The sequence below is a fragment of the Hemitrygon akajei genome, chromosome 15 (genome assembly GCF_048418815.1).
Source record: "Hemitrygon akajei chromosome 15, sHemAka1.3, whole genome shotgun sequence".
Lineage (NCBI taxonomy): Eukaryota > Metazoa > Chordata > Chondrichthyes > Myliobatiformes > Dasyatidae > Hemitrygon > Hemitrygon akajei.
This window is the reverse complement of record NC_133138.1, coordinates 85,980,697-86,004,905: the sequence shown is the minus strand read 5'-3', so window position 1 is coordinate 86,004,905 and position 24,209 is coordinate 85,980,697. Positions and strand designations below refer to the sequence as shown.

The following is a 24,209-nucleotide window of genomic DNA, read 5'->3' as shown; positions in this document are numbered from 1 at the left end:
GGAAATCTCTGTCCAATATTTTTAAAGTGAAGTTAACCCATTTAAAATAAATGGGTCAATGCCTTTGTTAAAATAGCTGGCAGAGGAATGTCATATCACAGCAGGAACTTATAGGCTTGAAAGCACTTAACATTGTAATGGTGTCTCTCTTTTTGTTTTAAATGTCCTGTTCTTATTGAGGCTTTCCTGCAAGCATAATTAATTGAAGAAAGATGGATAAACATCTGGTTATTCTGGTGACTAGCTGTACAGATCAATGTTGTTTTCTGGTGTGTACTCAGTTACACAGTGTGACTGCTGGGCATGGCTCTTTTAGCCTCAGTATCACTTGATTAAGAGGGGCAAAATAAATTAACTGGAGTGCCTGCAATTGATGGGAAAATTTGTCCATAGAGATAAGGGCGGTGTGTGTGTGTGTGTGTGTGTGTGTGTGTGTGTGTGTGTGTGTGTGTGTGTGTGTGTGTGTGTGTGTGTGTGTGTGTGTGTGTGTGTGTGTGTGTGTGTGTGTGTGTGTGTGTGTGTGTGTGTGTGTGTGTGTGTGTGTGTGTGTGTGAGAGAGAGAGAGCGATAGAGAGTAGAGAGAGAGGAGTTGGGTGTCTGTTGAGGTAAGGACATTTTCTACTTAAATATGTGGTTTACTGATATTATCTGGAGTGCCTAGACTGAAAGAAAGAGTGAATCCGAAGCACTTTCCAAACAGGTTTAGTAGACACTTGAAACAAAAGCTGTACAGAGCTATCAGCACAACCTGGAAGTTGAGACTAATTCAGTACCTATTTCAAAGTGTTAGCATAGCCACCACTGTCTAATGACCTTCCTTTGCGCTGTATGATTTTATGACCATTTTAATGGCATTTTCAAAAGACTGACATCCATGAACTCACGAAACAAATGTGCCTGTGAGTCTGCTGCCGCGAGTTGGGAGTAGTTTGAACAATGTGAGCATCTTGAGTGGCTCATGGAGGCTAAAATGCTAGAAAATTTACATTCAAAAGCATCAAATAATAATAATTATTTCCTGGATTTACAAGTGATGAACTGGATGTTGAAGAAAGCTAGCTTTAGTAACAAATACAGAAAATAAGGAAGGCAACCCAACAGGGAACATAATGTATGAAGAAACAAGATCCTTATCTCGCTGCTGTATCTCTGTCTGTGTCTATATCTTTGAGTGTGTATCTCTGAGTGTCTGTATCTCTGTCTGTGTCTGTATGTTTGTCTGTGTCTATATCTCTGTCTGTTTCTGTGTCTCTGAGTGTCTGTATCTCTGTCTGTGTCTGTATCTCTGAGTGTCTGTATCTCTGTGTCTGTATCTCTGTCTGTGTCTGTATGTTTGTGCCTATGTCTCTGTATGTTCGTATCTCTGTCTGTGTCTATAATTCAGAACCTTTATTTTTGTGCATCTAATTATGTCTTGTCTTTTGTGGCTGTTAATTCCCCCAGTTTGAAATGCAAGTTGTGTGAGAACCAAGTGTGCATTTTCAGACACACATTTCTCTGGGCAGTACTCAGTTTGATTTATTCATTCATCTTGTTAAGCAGAGAAAGTTTCTGTGGTGTTGAATATTATTGCGAAGTAAGCACTGTAAGAATACCTTCACCAGGTACCACAAGTGTCTAGAAGACTACTAGCACTGAAACTTTCTTTGAGCATTCACCTCTGATCTTCTGGAGCTCTTGACTCCTGGTGTGATGTGATGGATGTGAGTGAAGTCACTTGATTCTGGGAGTGGGCTGATATATCAGTGCCTGATCCTGCTCACCAGTGCACCCTCCATTAGCCTGATTGGAAAGGGCACAAAAACTAGGGCACCGCTGTGGCCAAGTGGCTAGCTCAGAGTTCAACTCTGGTACCATCTGTAATGTTCTCCCTGTGATCGTGTGGGTTTCCTCCAGGTGCTCCAGCTTCCTTCCGCAGTCCAAAGATGTACAGGTTAGTATGTTAATTGGTCATTGTCCCGTCATTAGGCTTGTGTAAAATAGGTGGGCTGGTTAGACTGGAAGGGCTTGTTCCACACCATATATAAAAGAAACAAATCCCAGGTGTGGATAGCTCGTTCAGAACCAGGTTTGCTATCACTCGTATATGTCCTGCAGCAGTACATTGCAATACATAATCATAAAATAGTCTATAAGTTACAGTATTAAAGAATTAAATTATATAAATAGTGCAAAAAGAGAGGGTGAAAATACAGAGGAAGTGTACATGGGTTCATTGTCCACTCAGAAATCTGTAGGCGGAGGGGAAGAAGCTGATCCTGAAATGTTGAGTGTCAGGCTCCTGTACCTCCTCCTTGATGGTAGCAATGAGAAGAGGGCATGTTCTGGGTGATCGGGGTCTTTAGTGATAGCTACTGCATTTTTGAGGTATCGCCTTTTGCTGAGGAGGCTGGTGTCGATGATGGAGCTTACTAAGCTTACAACTTGCTACAGCTTTTTCTGATCCTGTGCAGAGGCCCCTCCTAACCAGATAGAACAGACCACCGATTGTCAGTCTGACCTGATACTCGTGGACCAGCCATGCATGGATTTATTTACAGGAGTCAGAAGGCAAGGGTGCTGACATTTTCATGGGTGGTACAATCATCTATTCGGGTTTTTTATTTGTGGGAACCTTTCGTTGTACCATAATTTAGCATGCATGACAAATAGCTGAGCCCATATTGACAATTGTCTCTGCTGTTTACATGTTAGTGTGTGGGGTGTTGTGTATTTGCAGTGCTCTGTAGGTGAGGGTCAGCTCTGATTATCGAAGGTGCCCAGAATTCCCACAGCTGTATGGTTTAGATTATAGGAAACAGAAAACCAGAGGGATAATATCTTTCAGTGTGCGGAGGGTGTTAAGAAAAGGATGAGAAAGGCATCTTCAGAAAGGTCACTCAGCTGATGAGGGAGATTACAGGTTCATTGTTGGCTATTGAAGCAAGGTTTTGTGAGGGTGCTGTTTGTTTATTACTTGACGTGACCTGCTGATGTGGAAGCTGTCACCCATTGTGTCACTAATGCTGCTTTAAATTGCAAATAAAGTGCTGCTCGCTTGTAGCATGGGCAGCAGGCGTGCACCTTTTCAAGCAACTCACACAAAGTGCTAGAGGAACTCAGCAGGCCAGGCAACATGTATGGAAAAGAGTACAGTTGACGTTTCAGGCCGAGACCCTTCATCAGGACTGCACCTTTTCCCCACTTTGAGTGTTGCAGGCTTGAGTTCTTCCTCTGCATTATAGTCTGTCAAAGTTTGGATATGCCGAATTTGCACTTGGGTGCAAATGTGCCCTCTGTTAGAAGCATAAAATGAGAGTCTGTTTGCCATTAATCACCTCAGCTAATTGCTATGCTATACTATCACCCATATGGTGTGAAACTAGCTTTCCTTGTGGGAGAGAACCATTTAAAGTTTCAGGAGAGACCCAATTTTAACTCACTTTGTATAAACTTAACAATGATGCACAATACATTAACACAGAAATAGTATGCATAGGGTACCATGTTAGATGACATGCATTGTGGTAGTAAGGTCAATTGACCACATCAGCCCCAGGCCAGTTCTTGATTAGTGACAGTAATCAACACACAGAGAAATGACAATTGCTGAGGGAGGAATCATATCAGTTTCCTGTTAATAGTCCGGGGGCCTCCTTGTTAATCAGCAATTTTGAGTCTTTTCTCAGTGCAACTGGACTGACTCAGCTTGTTGTTATTCCTCTGCAGGGTTTTAAACTGGTTCAGTGAATGAGCTGGAAGTGTTAGTATTGAGATGATCAGAACAAAATGACTACCAGATTTACAAGCCAGATAAAACACTTGTAAATGTCTGAATTTCTGCTCGAAAGTGGGAGTTGGGCATAGAAAGCCATCTCTATTTAGACATTGACACAAAGCAAAAATCACAGATGTTTCCCCCAGCGCTCCTTCCTCCCATGTTCGATACCCAGGCTGTGCATTATTTGTCTCAGCTGTTGGAGAGCAGCAGCTCATCTCACTGAGCCCTGCCAGCTGTGGAGGGGCACAAAACAACCAGGGTTCTGCTGCTGGTCATTAGCTGTTCGCCCCTGGTGAGTGTGTCTGGACAGTAGAAAGAAGCACATAGCACGTGCCACACAGAGTTGGGCCATTGGGCCTGTCCTTCAGCCATTACGAAATGCTGGTGGAACACAGCAGGCCAGGCAGCATCTATAGGAAGAAGCACTGTCCACGTTTCGGGCTGAGACGTCGACAGTGCTTCTTCCTATAGATGCTGCCTGGCCTGCTGTGTTCCACCAGCATTTTGTGTGTGTTGCTTGAATTTCCAGCATCTGCAGATTTCCTCGTGAAGTGTTGGTGTTGAGTGAGTATCCTTGTGATGGCTCTGTTGGCTTTTACATGGAGAATGATCTTTGTCTGAGGTACTCCTAGCAGCAGTCACAGCAGAGGCAGATCCAAGAGCTATTAGTTGTGGAACAGCAACAACAATTTACATTTATGTAGAACTTCAGAGTGGTGAGATGTGCCAAAGTGTCTAAAGGAAGGTGATCACACAGTTATTTATCCTGAGCAGCATCATAGAATCATACAGCACAGAAACTGGCCCTTTGGCCTGTGCTGGCCATTGATCAGTGATAATGTTGGATTCTCCCCACATTCCCACCAGTTCCCACCACTTACCTACATACTGGGATAATTTACAGCGGCCAATTAACCCACCAAACTGCAGGCTTTTGGGATCTGGGAGCACCCGGAAGAAGCGCATATGGTCACAGGAGAACATGCAAACTCTATGCAGTCAACACTGAATCTGGGCATCGGGAGTTGTGACTTCCCACTGGCCACTGTGCTGTCAATGGAAGAAGGCATTAGGACAGGACACCAAAATCCCCAGCAAAGTGTAAATATTTAGGAGAGTTTTACCAGAGAAGTGTGAGGTAAAAATGCAAAGGTTTATGGATAAGAAATCTCCCCTTTGCCTAGTTAGTTAAATACATGGCTGTAGGAAGTTAAGAGATGTTTTGATATCTAACACTTGTTCTAAGTCGTCTAGCAAATTTGGCATGAATGCATATACCCTGTGCATTAACATCACTCACAGGTAGGATGGTGTAATCGAACCAAAGCTTTGTATGATCTGAATGCCTTTGTCCACTCTGTTGACTTCAGCTTGCTCTGCATATTCTGGCTAAACAACAGTGGACATAAGACATAAAGGAGTAAAACAGAGCCTGACTAGACATGAACTAGCCAGAAGCCTCATCAAGTGCTGTCCTAAATGGCCTTCATTCTAAAATCTATTCTGTTGAACAAATTAGGTTGAGTGTGCTGAAATTTATATCTAAAAGAATACTTAACTCTGGGTCTCCCCGTTTTTTTGCTGTGTATCTCACATTAGTAGCTTTCCAAGAGTGTGTGGCCTGCCTTCATATAAGAACAGTTTACCCTCATGCACCCTTGCCAAGGCCTTGCAATTACAGATTTGTGGGTATTAACTGGCAACTTACCCCCTTCCAGTTCTTAAAGAGTGTTGACGTAATTGCAGTTCTTTAAATACTGAGTCAGTAGGCACAGATAACTGAACAGAAATTGGAATCAACCTGGAAAGCCAATGGCTTGTGCAGAGACTGCAGCTAATAATTACTGGTGACATTGGTATTGTGTCCAGTGTAGCATGAAAGATGTGACAGCCTAGTGGAAGTCGTTGTTGACCATCCAGAGGAGGAGTTCCCAATCTTTTTTATGCCATGGACCCCTACCATTAACTGAGAGGTCCATAAATCCCTGGTTGGGAATCCTGGTCTAGATATTATGGGTTCCTCTCTAATAAATATCTCCAGAAATTAGTCTTTATATTGTGCCTAATTAAACCAAAGAAAGATGTGATTAACCTTGACATAAGGAGAGTGTGGAACCAAGAAGGTTGAGGAAAATTGAGGTCAATGGCCATCAAGGAGAAAACACTCTGTTGATTGGAGTCACCCTTGAAAAAGGTGTTGTGGGTTGTTGAAGGTCAATAATCCTAGATCAGGATAGCATTGTGGAACTTCCTCAGGGTAGTAACCTAAGCCCAACCATCTTCAGCCACTTATCAATGACCTTCCTTCCACCAAAAGGGCAGAAGTGGGGATGTTCTATTCACAAATGAAGAAGACCCAGTACTGAGGGAGACCTCAACAAGTTTCCATCTGCAAGACTGTAATTTTTTCCACTTTAAAGGAAAGTAGATATGGATGAAGAGTAGTTACTTTGCCTAAAGGCGAGTGCTGGGCTCTCGTGTAATCCCACTGTTGTGCTGTGACTCGCTGGGGAGAAAGAGTGATGACTTTGGAGATGGAGGATCACTGGTTTTTGGAAGACCTGGTGACTATCGCCACTGCCTCTGACCACTAATTAGGTCTTCAGGACTTTGGTCTTACGGTAGCAGCTCAGGGAATCCCGGAGTTGGGAGTACAATTCTGGTGCTGTCTGTAAGGAGTTTGTATGTTTTCCCCATGACCATGAGGGTTTCCTCCAGATGCTCCATTTTCCTCCCACAGTCCAAGGAAGTACCATTAATTGGCCATTGTAAATTGTCCTGTGATAAGGCTAGTGTGAAAAAAGCAGGGCTGCTGGGCAGTGTGGCTACTTGCTCCATGCTGTATCCATAAATAAAATTAAAATGTCAGTATCTATCTAATCACCAGAAACTCTCCCTCTTTTTAGCCGAGTGCCATCAGACATTCAACACACAATATTTGTGTGCTCAGCGTCTGGTACTAATGGTAAACTCTCTTCTGAAAGCCATAGGTATACGCAGTGCAGAAGTATTACTGCATGCATTACTATTGATAAGGAACAAGGATTTTACCTGTAGAATGTGTAATAGGGATTCTTTTCTTTCCCACTCGTGAGTTAATCAGGAATGTTATACAGAAACAGTGGAAACCAAATAATGAACTAGTTTTGATCTTGAGTTTCCACACTCCCTTCTCAAGCTCAGTGCAACCTTGCAAGCGTTGAAATGGAACGTCTAAACAAGAGGATGTCAGCCAGTGATTGTGGTGTTTGGCTGAATAGTTTTCACCATCTGTGATGGTTGTAAAATGAGAAACAATGAGACCAACATCTCGGTGCTGAAGAGGTTTACTCTTATCTATTGTTTTGAAAAGGGGCTGCTTACCTGCCTCAGGTGAGCCCTGATTTGCTGCACACCTTTACAAAGACATCTTTTGACTCTTTAATTATCACCTGCTGTCCAAGGGAAGTGGGAAGTAGTAATTTTCTCAAATGCAACCATGGTTTCCTACTGATTTCTACCTGTTGTGCCCTGCAATAGGCTTGGCAGGAGTTACTCAGCCATTATGTGGTTGTTAAATTATGCCTACCATGGCTGATCAGTACAGTGAGGGAAGACATCAGTAATTTAAGACATTGCAGCGGTTGTTTGATGCTGATTTCCACTTGTTCTCTTTTCCTCCTCCTGCAGTCGCTGCTGTGACAAGAAAAGTTGTGGCAACAGGAATGAGACGCCGTCAGACCCAGTGATAATTGACAGGTACCAACAATTGTTTGTTATTGATTATTGTGTGATAACCTGCCTCTGCAAGTGGCAGTGGTTCATTGGCTGGTTGTTATTGTGTCCTTGCACACGTGTTTGATTTTGAATGTGTATCTACTCTGTTTCCTTCATCCTGTTTTGTGTGTTGTAATTGCCCTTTTTATATGAGACCAGCTTGGAAATTTTCTGGTGTTTTGTGCATTGGGACAATTTGTGATGTTTAAGGTGCTAAATAAATAGAAATTGTTATACTTGTTATTATTAGAGATTGGATCTCTTATGAATTTGGCTTAATGATGGGATTGTTCAAGGTGACAGATTCCAGCTGTCTGGTTTTCCAATTGATTGTTATAGTTGATGTGTGATGTTAATTTGTAGATAACTACATGTATGAACAAATGTATGTCTATATTTTTCTATGAATATATCTATTTGAATATAAACTCCATAGTTTGTGATTTTGTGTTACTTGAATCAGTGGAAAGATGGAGAGTTTAAGAACTTTCAAAATAATTCCTAAATGATTTGGTGTATCTGTGCTTTATTACCGGACACTTTTCACAGCTTTTACTGCAGCTCCAGCCGCTAGGAAATGCACTGATGAGTCTGACTAGAAAATGTTCCGATTTGCCAGAAGCATGATACAATACAGTACGGAGTAATGAGGCTCTTGCTCAGTGGCTAAAGGGAGATGGTCAGGCATCTTCCTTACTGACTGCCGATGAAGTAATTTTTAATAGAGAGCACATTGTGTAATGTTGGCCAGGTTGATGCATCTTGTCAGAGTGGCTGTTGGCACTTGTGTATGTGAGTAATGGACACTTGGTTAAGGTATCAGAGGTTGGGGCTGCTCTAAGACAATGTACTTTAGTGCGCGTTGATGCCTTCAGGAGAGCAGGAGAAAACAAGGATTTAAAGAGCACCTTCATGTTGCATAATTGCAGTAACATTGAAGAGCAGAAGGCAGAATCAGACCCTGTGTGTTTGGTGCAGTATTTGTATGATATGCATTGAGCTGTGGAACATGGAGAACCCAGGCAATGATTTTGTTTCAGTGGAGCATTATTGGAAGTGCCTGTATGCACTTTAGTGACACATTAATTACTGTATCAGAAAGACTTCTTTCAGTCATTTCTTTGGTTAAACAACAGTTTGTAACAGCACAGAATGGTGATTCCCGACACTGAGGTACAGAGAAGTAATCCTCATCTCTCATTTGCAACCTTGGCTGATTTGTGATTAGCAATAATGGTGAACAAAGAGAGACAGCAAAGTACTGTGACTACAGTGGAGTGCTCTCTGAAGGGGGGTCTTGGTACCTATGGAACAAACATTGGGATCTCATTCATGTTGTGACTCAGCCGATGCATGATAGCATATGGTTGAAGTCACTGGGCAAACATACAGTGGGGTACATCCTCTCCTTCTTAGGAGAAGCTCACTACTGTAGAGTCATCTTAATACTGTGGCCCAGTTAGTAGTTGGGTAATGGTGTTAGCTGGATCCTCAGTGTCTTAGAGTCTCTGCAAGTTTTTATATCTTTGAAGTTTTTCTATTAATTACAATCCTGTAATGTGGCAAATCCCTACAAGGGAAGTCTGAGATAGATGTTGTCCAGTCCAAGCTCCCATCGGAAATGTTTTAACATCATTTTCTTGTATATCCCAATCCCATCCATTACCTCTGACAAGAGATGGAATTTCTGTAAGTTCTCATGAAAGTAGAGGACCAAATGGAACTGTACCTGGCAACAGATCTCTCTCAGTTTTCCAAATGCCAGCTGAGTTAATGGGAAGCTGAGGGAGAAGGGAATAGGGCAATATAGGACATGGAATAAGGGAGAGGAGAGGAACTGCAAGGTAACTCATTGTAGCCTGTTTCTGCAGTAAGTTTTATGGGGCCATTCTGAATTGGTCATTCATCCAACAATATCATTGCTGGCGTTTAAAACTGTGAGACTAGATCTTTGGCCTGTAGTATTTTGTGCAAGAAAGGAAACAAATTCATATGTCCTTATGACATAGAAAGACACAATACAACGTGCCATCTTCCAGAGCAATCCCAATAGTCCCAGTCCCTTCTTGTTTTCCTCTAACCTCACTTCCCCGTTAACTGTCCTTTGATTTCCCTTACCAACTTCCTATGCACTTCAGCCTTTTCACAATGAGCAATTAGCTTCCTAACCAGCACACCTTTGGGATGTGGGAAGAACCAGGAGCATCCAGAGATAACCCACGTGGTCCCAGGATGAATCTACAAATTCCACAGAGATCACATCCAAATCCATGTTCCTGGAGCTAAGAGACACTACCTGTTGCACCACCAGGCTCGTCATGGGATAGGCAGAAAGGGGTGAGGGGCAGGGAGAAACACAAATTAGTGTGTTAGACTGTGCAACTGATGATTCCCTGATGGTAACAGGGAATTCTGGCAAAATCTGAGTGGCAAGTGTTAACTGTAAACTGTTAAGTCCTAGTACATGGTTTGAGGTTTTGGGAATTGTCTTGGAGCTTACCTAATTCAAGCTTGTGATCCAGTGGGTGATTTATTGGCACAGAGTTGAAACAGCAGCAGTCTGGCAGATCTCAGTTGAGCCAGTAATGGCCAGAGATTTTATAGGTCTGGCAATATAGTGTGGGTCTTAGATCACTGTGGAGCACGAGATCTACAATGGGGAGAAAAAAACCATCTTGATTATTAACAAAAAGAAACTTGCTCTTTTCTTGACATCAGAAAAGAATGTACAGGAGTAACAGGAGGAACTTTGGCTTGAATCAAATTCACTGTTAGCTCCAAGAATACATTGCACACATCCATTATTAAACCCATTGTTCCTAACCCACCCCACCTCCTTTACATGGATTCCATGCTCCTCTTCCTCTCCTGGCAGATTCTATCAGATGTGGTCCTTTGATGTCTCCTCCTATCACTCCCGAGCATCCTTTGCTATCTCCATCCTTCCCTCCTCCATTCGCCAATCATTCCTCACCTGGATCCATCTATCGCCTGACAGCTCTTGACCCATCCCTCCCCATCATCTCTTTAAACTGGCTGCAGTCTTTCTATTTTCCTCCTTTACTCTTTCAGTCTAGATGAAGAGTCTCAGTTCTGAAACATTATCCGTCCATTTCCCTGCATAGATAATGCCTGACCCGCTGACTTCTTCCAGCAGGTATTTTTGATCCATTGTTAAAGCCAAGTTGACTGAAGCAGTCTTCATACAAGACCTAAAGATAGTCTTGTTATTTTTGTGTTAGCTTCATATCAGCCCTGGACCTGCACTATAAATAAAATGATAAAATTGCAAGAAGCAAACTTGAAGGACACTTTGAGATGAACCTAAGTTGCTGGATGCGAGAGGCACAGTTATGTCACTCTGTTGATTAGTAATTTCCTTAAAGGTTTACTGCTGATTGGTGCTACCCCACTTCAGACACCGCATTCTCAAACATCAGAATGTATTGAAAAAATATATACCTTCATTTGCTTCCACAGATTGTCATTTGTCTAAAGTATATCATCAAGGAGTTTAAAAAGTATGTGTGACGTGCCCTTCTTGACAGAGGCCGGCAGACTCAGCCCCCTGTACCAGCTGCCAGCCTCCAACCAGAACCTGCACTTTTCAATGACCTGAGCACAGTTGTATTGATGTCATAATCCTGCAGCTCTGGAGAATCTGGGTCACTCTTCATTGTGACCTTCATTAGTCAGCAGGAAGGACCTGCCCTGGGTTACAGGAGTTAATTAATTTATTACATTAAATTCAACAAAAGTCTGGCTGGGACAAACCCTTGTTTTAATATGAATAATCACATGAAGTCCATGATTGCAATTGCTGTATGTGTCACTTACATTGTGGTTATTGTTTAAGGTAAAATTCCTCAGTGAAGTGTAGGTCTTCAAGTTATGTACCAAGGTAAAGAGAGGTAGTTCCAGCACACAGCATTCTGATTTCCTCTACATATTTGGTGCAATTCTGTTATGTCTACTTAGAACACTTATCAACTGCAGATGATGGGAAACAAATGAGCAGGGGAGAAAGGAGAGTGCAAACCGTGCATTACAATACCTCCTTGATTTACAAATATTTGTCATTAACCCTTTGGTGTACCTGTCCACAATTTTATTTTCTTTTTGTGAACATTGCTTTACTCTCCACAAGCATTGTACCAGAAAGCCCATAATGCACTTTGCTCAGTTTTTCTATTCAGTGTAAATTGAAGAATTACCATATCATTATTTTGGTGACATTAGATGCGCTTTCATCAAAGGCCATTGTGGATGAAAATAAGTGGAAAAATATTTTCCCTAACACTTATTTTTGCAACAACACCATATCAATAACATGGCAGGAGTAGTAAAAAGTTTGCTGATTTTTTTTCATATCACTGGCTTCATTTTCATTGGATGGAGGTGATGCAGGAATGGAAACAATTAGCAATGAACTGAAAAAGGCTCACTCATTTAAATAAAATACAATGATGTTCAAACTGGATATAATGTGAGCTGTGCATGATATTTGCAAGGATGGTGTAATCCTTGTAATGTAGCCTAGAGAAGTTGGGAAATAGTGAATGAAATCCAGAAATTGAGTAAAAAGAGGACCTTGTTTCTGGTTTGGCAAGACTAGGTTCTGTAGTAAATAATGCATGGAAGGGATACATGGCGGGCTGCAATCATTGTCAGTAATTGCTTGTTCTGTTGAGGCAGCGCAAGGTATAAACAGAGCTTGGGGCCTTTCAGGACTTTTTGGTGGGCTACAATCATGAACATCTATTAGGCACTTGGCAAAGGCCAATAAAAATAAGGGAGATGTAAATAGAGTGGCCACATTATGAGTGGGCTTATTATGTTATCGTAGTCAGGCTTTGGTTCAACAGGCTTCAGAGTGAACAGGTAGAGGCTCTAAGTTAGATTATTTCTCTTTTTTGTGGCTTAGTACATAGTTAATGAGGTGAGACTGGGTTTAGAGTTAGTGTATACTGTTTGTTGTGAAATGTGGGAACTCTAGATGACCTCCAGTTTTCCTGGTAACTGCATCTACACAAAGTGCAGTGAGCAGCAGTTCCTCACAGACTGTGTTGAGGAACTGCAACTGCAGCTGGATGACCTTCAGTTCCTACAGGAGAATGAGGAGGTTATAGATAGGAGCTTCAGGGAGGTAGATATCCTAAGTTGCAGGAGGCAACTATCTGGATGACTGTCAGGGGAGGGAAATAAAATCGGCAGCCAGTGCAGAGTACCCCCATGGCCATTCCTATCACTAATAAATATAATGCTTTGGATACTGTTAACGGGGTGATCTAATGGGGTTAAAACATGTAAAAAGTGCAATATTATGTTAGTGATGGGGGATTTCAATATACAAGTAGACTGGGAAAATTAGGCTGGTGCTGGATCCCAAGAGAGGGAATTTGTAGAATGCCTACAAGATGGCTTCTTAGAGCAGCTTGTGGTCGAGCCCACAAAGGGAAAGGCAATTCTGGATCGAGTCAAAACACAAAAATACAACTGCAGATGCTGTGGATCAAAGAATATGTACACAATGCTGGAAGAACTCAGCAGATCAGGCAGCATCCGTGAGAAAAGAGTAGCCAACGTTTCGGGCCGAGACCCTTCATCAGGAATGGGGGGTAAGAGAGAGCTAAAACTGGGTTTTGATGAAGGGTCTCGGCCTGAAATGTTGGCTACTCTTTTCTCATGGATGCTGCCTGGCCTGCTGAGTTCTTCCAGCGTTGTGTACGTATTCCGGATTGGGTGTTGTGTAATGACCCATATTTGATTAGGGAGTTAAGAAGTTTCCTTAAGCTAAAGAAGATTTACAAGAATGATTCCAGGAATGAAAGTGTTATACACATGAGGTGTGTTTGATGTCTCTGGGCCTAAACTTGCTGGAGTTTAGAAGAATGAGGTTATCTCATTGAAACCTATCGAATATTGAAAGGCCTCGACAGAGTGGATGTGGAGAGGATGTTTCTTATAGTGGGTGAGCCTAGGACCAGATTGTATCTCATAAGAGCCACCAGCATAGGGAACACAAATGATTTATTTTCTATAGCCATGTTAACAGTTACTGAGGCCTCTTTCTCTGCTAGTGGTTTATTGACCATTTGTAGATTTTAGAAAGGGGTAAAGGAAGATCAATTTTTGTTTTATTTTCTCTTGGACATCACAGTTGTACAGCAGGCAGTGCTTTTGTCTCATGGTTCCAGAGATCTGGGTTTGAATCTGACTTGTGGAGTTTGCAAGTTCTCCCTGTGACCACATGGTTTTCCCTGGGTACTCTGGACTATCCTTACATCACATGGAAGTTCCGGTTAGTAGACTAATTGGCTGCTGTAACTTTCCTCAAGAGTAGGTGGGTGAGAAAAGATCAGTGGGGGGGGGGGGCCCAAATGTTGATGAGATGTGAGAGAGAACAGGGAAATATTTGGGAGAATAGGATTAATAGAATTGCTTTGGGAGCAAAATTTAGGCTAATTGAACCATATTCATATAGTCCCCTTTTATTTCTCATATTAAAACAATCTTTGCTAGTATTTTCCAAACCAGTAATTCTTTTCCAATCGTTCAGATCAGATGAAAAAAGATGAGGTTGTTTGTAATACTAAATGCAATAAGGTTTTCTGTTAGCTTGTATTCTGTGCTCCCTGTGCAGAAAATGCTCCCATTGTAAGGAGGTTTGACCACAGAATGGTTGGTTGAGGACAATCTGTCATCATATACTATCTTCCCCAAATGATAGGCTGGTCTGTTGCTGCAAACTCGGGTTGAGTCATTCCAGGAGGTCACTTGAAGGTTTTGACACATGATCTCTTAACTTTGATTGTTAGGGAATCTTTTTCCCAGTTTCCACTGTTTTTGTAACCACGAAATAAAGGTACTTAATGACATTGAAAGCAGTTGTTAACTTAATGTCTCAATCATTATTTCTCAGCTTTCGATATTAATCTTCAGATCCTTGAGATTGCAGGCAACCAAGGCCTTGCTCGATGGGAAATACAGTGGCTGAGGTGAGAATGATTGGCCTCAGCATTATGTATAGCTTGCTGAGTATAAAACTGAAGTCAGTGAGCATTAAGGAGATGGTTTAGGGGTGGGGGTGAGAGACACCCCATTGGTCAGATTTATATCTTTCACAAAGGAAGATGGTCGTTGGAAGTCAATCATCGCAGCCCAGGGTCTCATGCCAGGCATTCGTCAGGGCATTCACATAGACTCTGTTGCTTTCATCTGTTTCATCCCTGACCTTCCCAAGGGCAGAAGTGGGAAAGGTCATTAACCATTGCATGATGTTCTTTGACCATTGTATAAAGTTACTTCCATTCCAAACAGCAAGGCCTAAGACAAATCTAGGTGTGGGCTGATAAATGATAGGTTATGTACATGCCATAGAATTGCAAGACTATGGTCATCTCTAACTAGCAAGAGCCTAACCATGTACCCTTGCCAAGTCCTCCACCATCAATATCCTAGAGTTACTATTGAAGGTCCGTTGGTACAGCCATATAATTACTGTAACGGCAAGACCAGGTCAGAGGCTGGGTATTTTGCATTATGTGACATCCTAGAGTCTTTACACCATTTACAGCACACATCAGGAGTGCCTTGTAATACCCTTCATGTCCCTGGATGAGTTCAGCTTCAACTCTCATGAGCACCTGGACAAGGTAGCCCTGATTGACAGTTCATCTAATAGGTTACACATTCAACACGTACAAAAGCTGGATGAACTCAGCAGGTCGGCCCGAAACGTTGACTGCCCATTTCAACGGATGTTGCCCGACCTGCTGAGTTCATCCAGCTTTTGTACGTGTTGATTTGACCACAGCATCTGCAGTGTACCTTGTGCTTACTATAGGTTACACATTCATTTCCTTTACAAAAGCCACACAGTGGATGCAATCTGTACCATCCACAAAATGCTTCTCCAACAGCACCTCTCATCAAAACACTGAGCAGGGTGAGCAGTTACCCAGAACCCCATAACTATTAGGTTCCCTTCAATGTCATACACCATCTTTGGTTTGGAAGAATATTTCCATTCCTTCCCTGTCACTTTGACCCAACCTTGGAGGTACCAACCCAACAGCACTGTGGGAGGGCCATTATCAGCAAGACTGTGACAGTTCAAGAAGGTGGCTCATGAAAGTAGCAGCATCTCCCTAGGTAATTAGGGATGGACAGTAAATATAGGTGTTGGCTTGACATTGCTGATATTCCATCTCTTGACTTCCCTTTTCTGAAGTCCACAATCAATTCTTTGGTCTTACTGATGTTGAGTAGAAAGTTGTTGTTGCAAATATCAATACAGAAGTCAGAAAAGGTCAGGCTGTTTCTGTGGTTGAGTCATTGAGATTCCTGGGACTACCATTACCAGTACATTGAAGTGGGACAAGCGCATTACACTCATCACCAGGAAAGTCCAGCAGAGATTGTTCGGCCTATGCCAGTTTAGGAAACTCAACATCTCAGGGCGTATCCTGAGGAACTTTTACTCAGCCAATACTGAGGGTGCTGCAACCACATCTATCACCACCGCCTCCTCCCTCTCCAAGTTCAAGTTGCAGAGAGTGGCTGCCAGCTACTGATGTTAAAAGACCCATTCATTGCCAGAGTGAAGAAAAGAGATGAAAAAAATTACTGCTGACTCCACCCACCCTAGCAGTCACCTATTCACCAAATTGGCATTAGGGAGACACTACAAGTCCATCACCGCCAGGACTACACATCATCTCCAAAGCTTCTTTCCTGTAGCTATCCAGAGTCTGAACAAAACTCACTCTGACTGTCCCTGTACAACATCTGTTAAATGGTCTTTCCTGCTCTCCTTGTTCTGTTGCTAGTTATTAAGTCTGTTCATGTGTTCATATTTATTTATGCTGAGTATTGATGTTTGTGCATGGGACCATTCTGCTAACTGTTGATTGCTCATGGCTGTTTGTAAATAGTTGCTTATGACTGTGTTGTCTGTATTTGGTGCTTCCAGTGATCCACCATCAATTCCGGTATGTTTCACATACTGCCAATAAAGTGCTTCTGATTCTCACTCTAAAACCAGTAGAAAATCCAGTCCAGAGAAATTGAACATCATTTTTACAGTGCGTTCACAGATGGTAAAAAAACAATCATCTTTTTCTTGTGCATTTGCTTTTGGTGTAATTAATCCTGAATTCTTGCACACACTGAGAAATGTCTCCCCAGTGTAAGCACAAGTGGGACAATGACATCTCCTCTCCTTACTGAGACCATGCAAGTTGAAGATGTAACCACGGAGAGAACTGCCCTTTGAGATACTCGAACGATTTAATGAATTTTCTCCCAGTGCACTCAGGTGAACCGAGGTCTTTATTTCCTCCTTTTAATTCACATTTTAAAACCAACTGCTCCTAGATGACAAGAAAAGTTAAAATGCATCCTAAAACATCTTGCTTTCATAAATGTTACATCATGTTTGGAACTCAAATTAAATTGGAAATAGTGAGAAGGTATGGAAGACTGGATCTTTCCATTTTGGGAGCAGAAGGTTCAACAGTGAATGATTTCTGTACCAATCACAAAACTTTCAAGGCAGCTGTGGTTGTGAAGGGATTAAAAATGTTTTAAATTCTGTGGGCGTTACCTTTTGTAATAAAAGTGTGAGTCTTTAGTTTTACCCTTTTCATATTGATTATACCTGTTGTCTTATCCACATAAATTTGAGTAGGCAAGGCACTTGTTAGACCAGGGGTGTCAAACTCATTTTAGGTCACGGGCCGGATTGAGCAAAATGCAGCTTCATGCGGGCCAGATCAGTCGGACGCGTGCGAATGCAGCTTTCGTTGCCTCCGTTTTTTCAGCCTGCTCTCATGTGTCTCAGTCTCTGCTATAACTACAAAGTGTTTCACTTTACAAATTCCGTTTCTTATGAAGAAGACTGCCGAATAAACACTAAAAACCCTGAAAACCTGGTACCTGAATAAACTCAGCATTAGCCATATCATACGCCATAGGCGCTTCGATTACTGGGGCCAGCTTTAATAGTAATTAGATATTATCTCGCGGGCCAAAGATAATTCCACCGCGGGCCAGATTTGGCCCGCGGGCCTTGAGTTTGACATATATGTGTTAGACCTTACTAATGTTTTAACTTAATCTGCTATTGAAATAGACGCAAAAGGCCATGACCAATGATATTTTTATAGTTTATCTTTATTCCTTTTCTTGTTTATATGATTTGCACTTCATCTGTTACAAAGTTTATAAATTGTCAATGCCTCTCTTAGAGTCAGTGCATGGGTTGCAATGGAGTGAGAAGGAAACTGGGAAAAGGTATAAGAGAGGGAGAAGTCAGGCTTGGTAAACTTGACAGCACAGTCCATCATGAAGGGAAACATAGTCGGGAGCACTTGCAACAGACCGAGCTGCTTACAGCAATCCTGAAAGAGGTGTTCAGAATTGCATGCAGGCCACAAATTTTCTCCCCCTTTCAGATAATCTGATGCTACCTGGATAGGTCAGATGACAACACACCCAGCATACACAAGGTCCAATAAGTGACTGCTTGTTTGTTGCTTCTTGTCTCCCAGAAGGCCAGTAAGTGCAGTCAGCAGAACAGTGGGGCCAATGTGGAGGAAGGAAGTTGCTTTTCCTTCTCTTTTAGATAAGATGTCATTCATGAGAGCTACTTGTTGGACTAATCAGGTTAATTGAGAGCCCTGTACAGCAGTCAATGAGCTGATCTTTCCTTCCTGTCAGGACTGAGCAGGTGGGGGAAGGGCAAAGATGTTTTAGCTAATTGGTTTAAATTCTCACCATACTTAACCAAGATTCACAATCAGCAATATTTACACTTGATTGTTGCTTTGTTTGAATAGCAATCTCTTCAAGTGTGGGAGGATTCTATCAGCCTTTTTTGATATTAATTCTCTCCTTGTGCCCGGTCTGGAGGGACACATCTGGACTGATGCTGGATGCCATTGCAATTCTTTGCCAGTCACAGACTGGAGCAGGTTTTTCAAACATGAGGAAGGCATTGACATTGCTGGCCTGATCAGGCTGTGCGTAGTGTGCACTCATTGTTGGGGGAGGAGTCACGATGAGCAGCAGTCAGGATAAAGAGTCCCATTTTCTGACTTGTCTGGATCAAAATACACTGGCACATCAGATTCTGGACTTACTCTTCTGTGTAGTTTAGCTAGACTCTGCCTTTATTAACTGCAAAGAAACCCTTTACCCCGTTCCAATTTGTAAAACCATTTTGGGTAAACATGCATACTCCGATAGAGAATTAGATTATATAAATACATGGATTATAAGTGTTATAGGTATCACTGTGTTTTAATGGGCCCATGAATATCAACTGTGCTGCATAATTAATGTGAATCAACATTGTATGAGGATAAATTATCTGACTTCTGCTGCTTCAGAAAGCCAAGGTACTGTGCAGAAAATGCATGGCTTTCAATGCAAATTGAACTGGCAGTACTGTGACCCTGTTAATGGACTAACAGCTGTAGTAATTTTCATGATGGGCTGAGGTTGAGATTAGTTTGTTTGCAGTTTGGAATCAGAGGGCAAATGACAACAGAATCAGAATCAAAATCAGGTTTAATATCACTGGCATATGTCGTGAATTTTTTTGTTTTGCAGCAGCAGCAGAATACAGTACATAATAAAAAGAACTATAAATTACAATAGGAAATATATCTTTAAAAAATTAAATAAGTGGTGCAATAAATGAAAACATACAGGAGTGGTCATGGGTTCATTGTCCATTCAGAAATCTGATGGCAAAAAGGAAGAAGATGTTTCTACAATATTGAGTGTGTGTCTTCAGGCTCCTGTTCCTCCCTCCTGATGATAGCAATGAGAAGAGGGTATGTCCTGGGTGATGGGAGTCCTTTTTGATGGATGCCACCTTTCTGAGGCATCGCCTTTTGAAGATGTCCTGGATGTTGGGGAGACTAGTGTCCATGATAGAACATAGAGTCAGTAGGGATGTTGATGAATGCACTTACTTATACCAAGATGTAATAGGACAGCATTGTCTTACATAGAGACTAAAGCCGCACCTTTATGATAGCTCACTCCAGTAGATGATCTTGAAGTGTGAACCTTGCTGGTTTGCTGGGGAATGTAGATGCCGGAATTACTGCTGTTCTCACGGCGTCAGCCAAAGTGTCTCTTTACAAATGAAATAAGTGGATTAGAAGAGAATTGTTTGGATGAAGTGCCGCAGTGGCCAGTGAGAAAAAAAATCATTTAATGGATCTGGGCAAAAAAAGAAAAATCTAAAGATAGAAGATGGCAGCTCTACTGAGGAAATACAAAGAAGTTTGTCTGATTTTGATTTCATTTTTTGTTGCAGATAAAGGGGTTGCCTGAGTGACATAGCACAGCCAGATTAAAGCAGTGATTTGCCTCCAAGTAGTTACCTTGTACATTTAATGATTTGGAGCCAGTCTGAGGCATGAAGTACAGACCTTGAAGAGTTATGTTTTTTTTGAGGTAGCAACACCCTGCCATCTCATTGCCATTTCTTAACTTGTTCATTGAATTCAGCTTCAGGAAGCTGAGATTGGGGTCTGAACAGGCTGTTTATACATTTCAAATGCATATTTATGCTGTCATGAGGCCTTTTTGCTTCTCTGAATGTGTAATATGAAAAGTATCTGCAAAGTCATTAGTGCAAGAATCTGCTCTAACTCTGTCTGATGAAGAATATTTAAGAGGTTTTTTTTTTCCATAATTTCCTCCTCTCTTCTGAAAGGGGTGAATTTACTTTGCTAGCTATTTCCCTGTTGTATTGCTTCAGTGTTGTTACCTTATGAGATCCACATAGTAATGACTCAATACTTGATCATGAGGGCACCCATATCCTTTCCTCTCCTCTCAGTTTCCTCATGCAATAAAGAATATTGAATAAGGTTACCAACCTGTCTTTAGACATCTCAGGGCACACCACAGAAGAGATATCAAAGAAAATGTGAGGCTAAGCCACATAAAGAGGTAATGAGATAGGTGACCAAATGGGGTAGCTTTTATGAATTTGATTAAAAGTGGACTTAGTGGAAGGAACTCCTCCTCAATCCTGATGGACTGTCCAAGAAAAAGAAGTTAAAAGAAGAAAAGGAGGTGAAGCATTGGCGAAGTTAACAACCTCGTGTATTGACAACTGAAAATATCACTACTGATAATCGAGTGACGAAAAGTAGAAATGATCAATATTGGTGCAGCTTTAGTACCTTGAACAGGGATGGAGGAGATATCTAGATGCTATAGAGTAATTTAGAAGCAACAGGTCATACAGGAGTTGGACGTACTGTAAATGGTTGGGTGCAAAGTAATGTCGATGAACAGAGGGCCCTTGTGTTACAAGTCTGTAGATTCCTGAATATGTCAACATGGCTAGATAGGGTGTTGATAAGGCATTGACATGCTTGCCTTAATATGTTGGGCACAGAATATTAAAGTTGGGATGCTACTTTGCAACTTTACTAAACACTGATTAGGCTGCATTTGGAATATTGTGCTCAGTTCTGGTCGCCACACCATAGTAAGAATGTGGGTGGGCTAAAGAGAGTGCAAGGGAGATTTACTATGATGTTGTCTGGATTGGAGTACTTTAAATATGGGTTAAGGTTAGAGAGTCTAGATTTATTTTCCCTGGAGCAAGGATCACTCTATGGAATGGAAGAGAATGATAAAACAAAGTTAAAAACAGAAGAATACTGGACATTTCAGTGGATATTTAGGTTTGACACCATGTCACAGACCAGAAACTTTGACTTTTTTTGTTTTCACAGATGCTGTTTGACTTGGTAGGTTTTTCCAGCAATCTCTGTTGGCTTCACATTTCTAATACCTGCAGTTTTTTAAAATAAAACTCCTACAAAACAAGGTACTGCAGAGCTGGCTTGTTAATGCAGAGCAGAGGGGATAGGGATAGTGGCTGAGGTATGAAGTTCTCTGGGTGAAGGAACCTTAATATTTTGCAACATAGAAAAAGAGCAGCCACTTGGACAAGGAACATGGGAGAAGCCAGCATTAAATCCTTTTCTGACAGGTGGTCAGAGTCTGTCTGCCTTCTTGAATTGCTACAGTCCTTCTTGGAAGTGGAGGCTGTGGTTTGGGAAGCACTGTCAGGGCAGGCTGTACTATATACCTACAGTGGAATATGTAGTGCCTTTAGTTTTCCTTACTCAATGCCTCATCAATAATTACTCAATTTCCTTAATCAGTCATCACTTTCATTGCCTTTTGTGGAATACACTGGTGACTTGTGATACAGGTAGCACAGAGACCTGGGTTCAGTCCCGACATTGGGTGTTATCTGTGTGTGGAGTTTTCGCGTTTTCTTGTGACCGCATTGTTTCCTCAAGGTTTCTTCCCGCATCCCGGAGAAATGCAGGTCATTGGGTTCGTGGACCACAGTAAATTGCTCCTAGATGTAAGAAAGGGGTAGAACCTACAAAGTAGCTGAAGGGAATGTGTGAGAACAAAATGGATTAAGGTAAAATGGGCAGGTGATGGTTAGCACGGATGGTGGGCTGAAGGGCTTGTCTCCATGATGTATGACTCCATGAATTCTAATTATTCTCTTGAATTTACCTCCAGTTTTGGGGAGATGCCGTGCTGTATAAATGCAATTCCTTTTCTAAAATAAGGGCAAAAGGAATAACAGATAGATTAATTCCATGCAGTGTGGTGAAGGAGAAGTAATAAACTGATCTGGGAGGGTTAATTCTGTGATCACTTCTGAGAGGAAGAAAGCTTACATGTTGGTTAATTTAAACAAGATTTCCTCTGTGTCATTTTGAAACTTAAATGAATGATTTAAATTGTATCAGCAATCTGACTCTTGCTGCTATTCTCAGGAAAGAGTTCCGCTGCAGGATTATTTTCTTTAGCACTTGGGGATAAGGGAAACTGTTAGTTTTCAAATTGGAACCATCTGTGCTCCCCCTTGGCAACCAAAGGGGGAACTTAAAAAATGTAGCATGTCTATGATCAAACTCCCAGCGCTCTAGTTGGTTTTAACAACAGACATGGATCTTGAATGTTTGGTCTACCATATCTCACAAGACTGAAAACTATCAAGGGCTTATAAATAAATTAAATACATTTAATTACATGGATCATTAACAGGCCATTCGGCCCATGTGTTTTACACTTATGTTTGTGCGCTATTTGATGGTTTCTCACTTTACTACATTTCTCCTTCTCCAACAGCCCTTCTCTTCCTCTTTATCTACTAATTATCTAGCTTTCCCTCAGAGCTGCGCTTGTTATTTCCCTTAGACACCTGAAAGTGAAAGCAGATTCCTTATGCAAACCACTACAGACCATAAGGCTTCTCATAAAGACATAGAATCACAGATAATACAGCATGAGGCCCACCTCATCCATGGTGGCCACAAAACTACTTCAGTTTGCCTGCATTTGCCCAATATCCCCCAAACCCTCCTATCCACGTACTTGTCCAAATGTTGTTGGTTTGCTTTTGAGTTTATTAACATCTGCATTATATATGCAGCTCATCATCTGGACTGCCTTCATGGAACTCTTAGACTCTTTCATGGGTAACAGAGTGATAACCTGATGCTTGGCCCAGTATGGCGACGGTCCTTTTTTGGAAGGTGGTTCGGATACAGCACCCATAATTTAGCCCTGCATGAAATACTCTGTGGGTCCTGGTATTTGAATATTAGCATTACAGGCATGTTAGTGTCAGGATATTTTTCTTCTCTGGACAATGTTGTTTCTTGATTATAATAATTGGAGATATGGAAAAATACAATTGCACCTGGCTGGAGATCTTATGCATGTCATTCAATATCCATCCAGCAGACCTGCTAGAATTAACTCTCAGAACCAATTAAAACTATATTTCCGCTTGAAGGTGGTGACAGTGAAGGGAGAAGTACGTAGATACCTACTGACTCATGGCCCTTCTTTTTGGGTTAGATGCACATCAAACAATACCTCCAGCCAATACCGCAGCTGCAGCTTTTTCTAGTTTATTCCTCTACCCTCTCCCCAACACCCCCTCCCCACTTTTTTATTTCACTTCCTGTCATAAAGGTCGAGGCAGGGTGACCCCTGCATCGCAGCAAGGTTGCTGAATTATTCATGCAATTGACTTTGTGTCAGCGTACACATTTGTGCAGAGGGATGTTTTATTCATTTGTCTCATTTAAAGGCCTTCCCTGCACCTGTTCTACCACTAAGTACCCAGTGATTTGCATTTGATGCTAATTTAGTTACAGTATCTGACTGATTTCCCTCTTAATTTCATTTTCCAACACTCTCTCAGAATAGTTAGTAAACAACACATTTGCCTTATTTTTTGTTATATTTATTAGCTGAATGTTAGTTACTTGTATTTCACGTTTACATGTGCACTTTCACCTTAGTAACATGTCTTTTATCCTGCAGAATGAAGCTGTCTCTATTTAAAAATAACATCAAGCCAATATACCAAGTTGACTTCATTACACAGAGCACTGAATTCCGTCTTCCTCTTCTTCTTCCTCCCCCTTTTCTCTTGTCCCTCGGGAAAGAAGATGACCTGATTGTACTCCACTTCTGCGAATCCTGAAGCAGCAGATGAAGCCAGTACAGGGCCGGAGATTCTGCCACAGGTGTGACATTTAGTCGCTGGATGAGGTGCTTGGGTGAGCTAGCTAGGATGGTGTGCACCCTTCCACTGTTGCTAGTGCTGTCC

At 41.7% G+C, this 24,209-nt stretch overlaps 1 protein-coding gene across 5 annotated transcripts in view; it reads left to right on the top strand.

Moving 5' to 3' along the window:
• Nucleotides 1-24,209, top strand: part of ebf1a (EBF transcription factor 1a) — a 484,706-nt gene that overhangs the window by 19,409 nt on the left and 441,088 nt on the right. For all 5 annotated transcript variants that reach the window (XM_073067891.1, XM_073067892.1, XM_073067893.1 and 2 more), the window contains one exon: nt 7,430-7,498. In XM_073067891.1, coding sequence (XP_072923992.1) covers nt 7,430-7,498 — 69 coding nt within the window. The remainder of the gene's footprint in view (nt 1-7,429; nt 7,499-24,209) is intronic.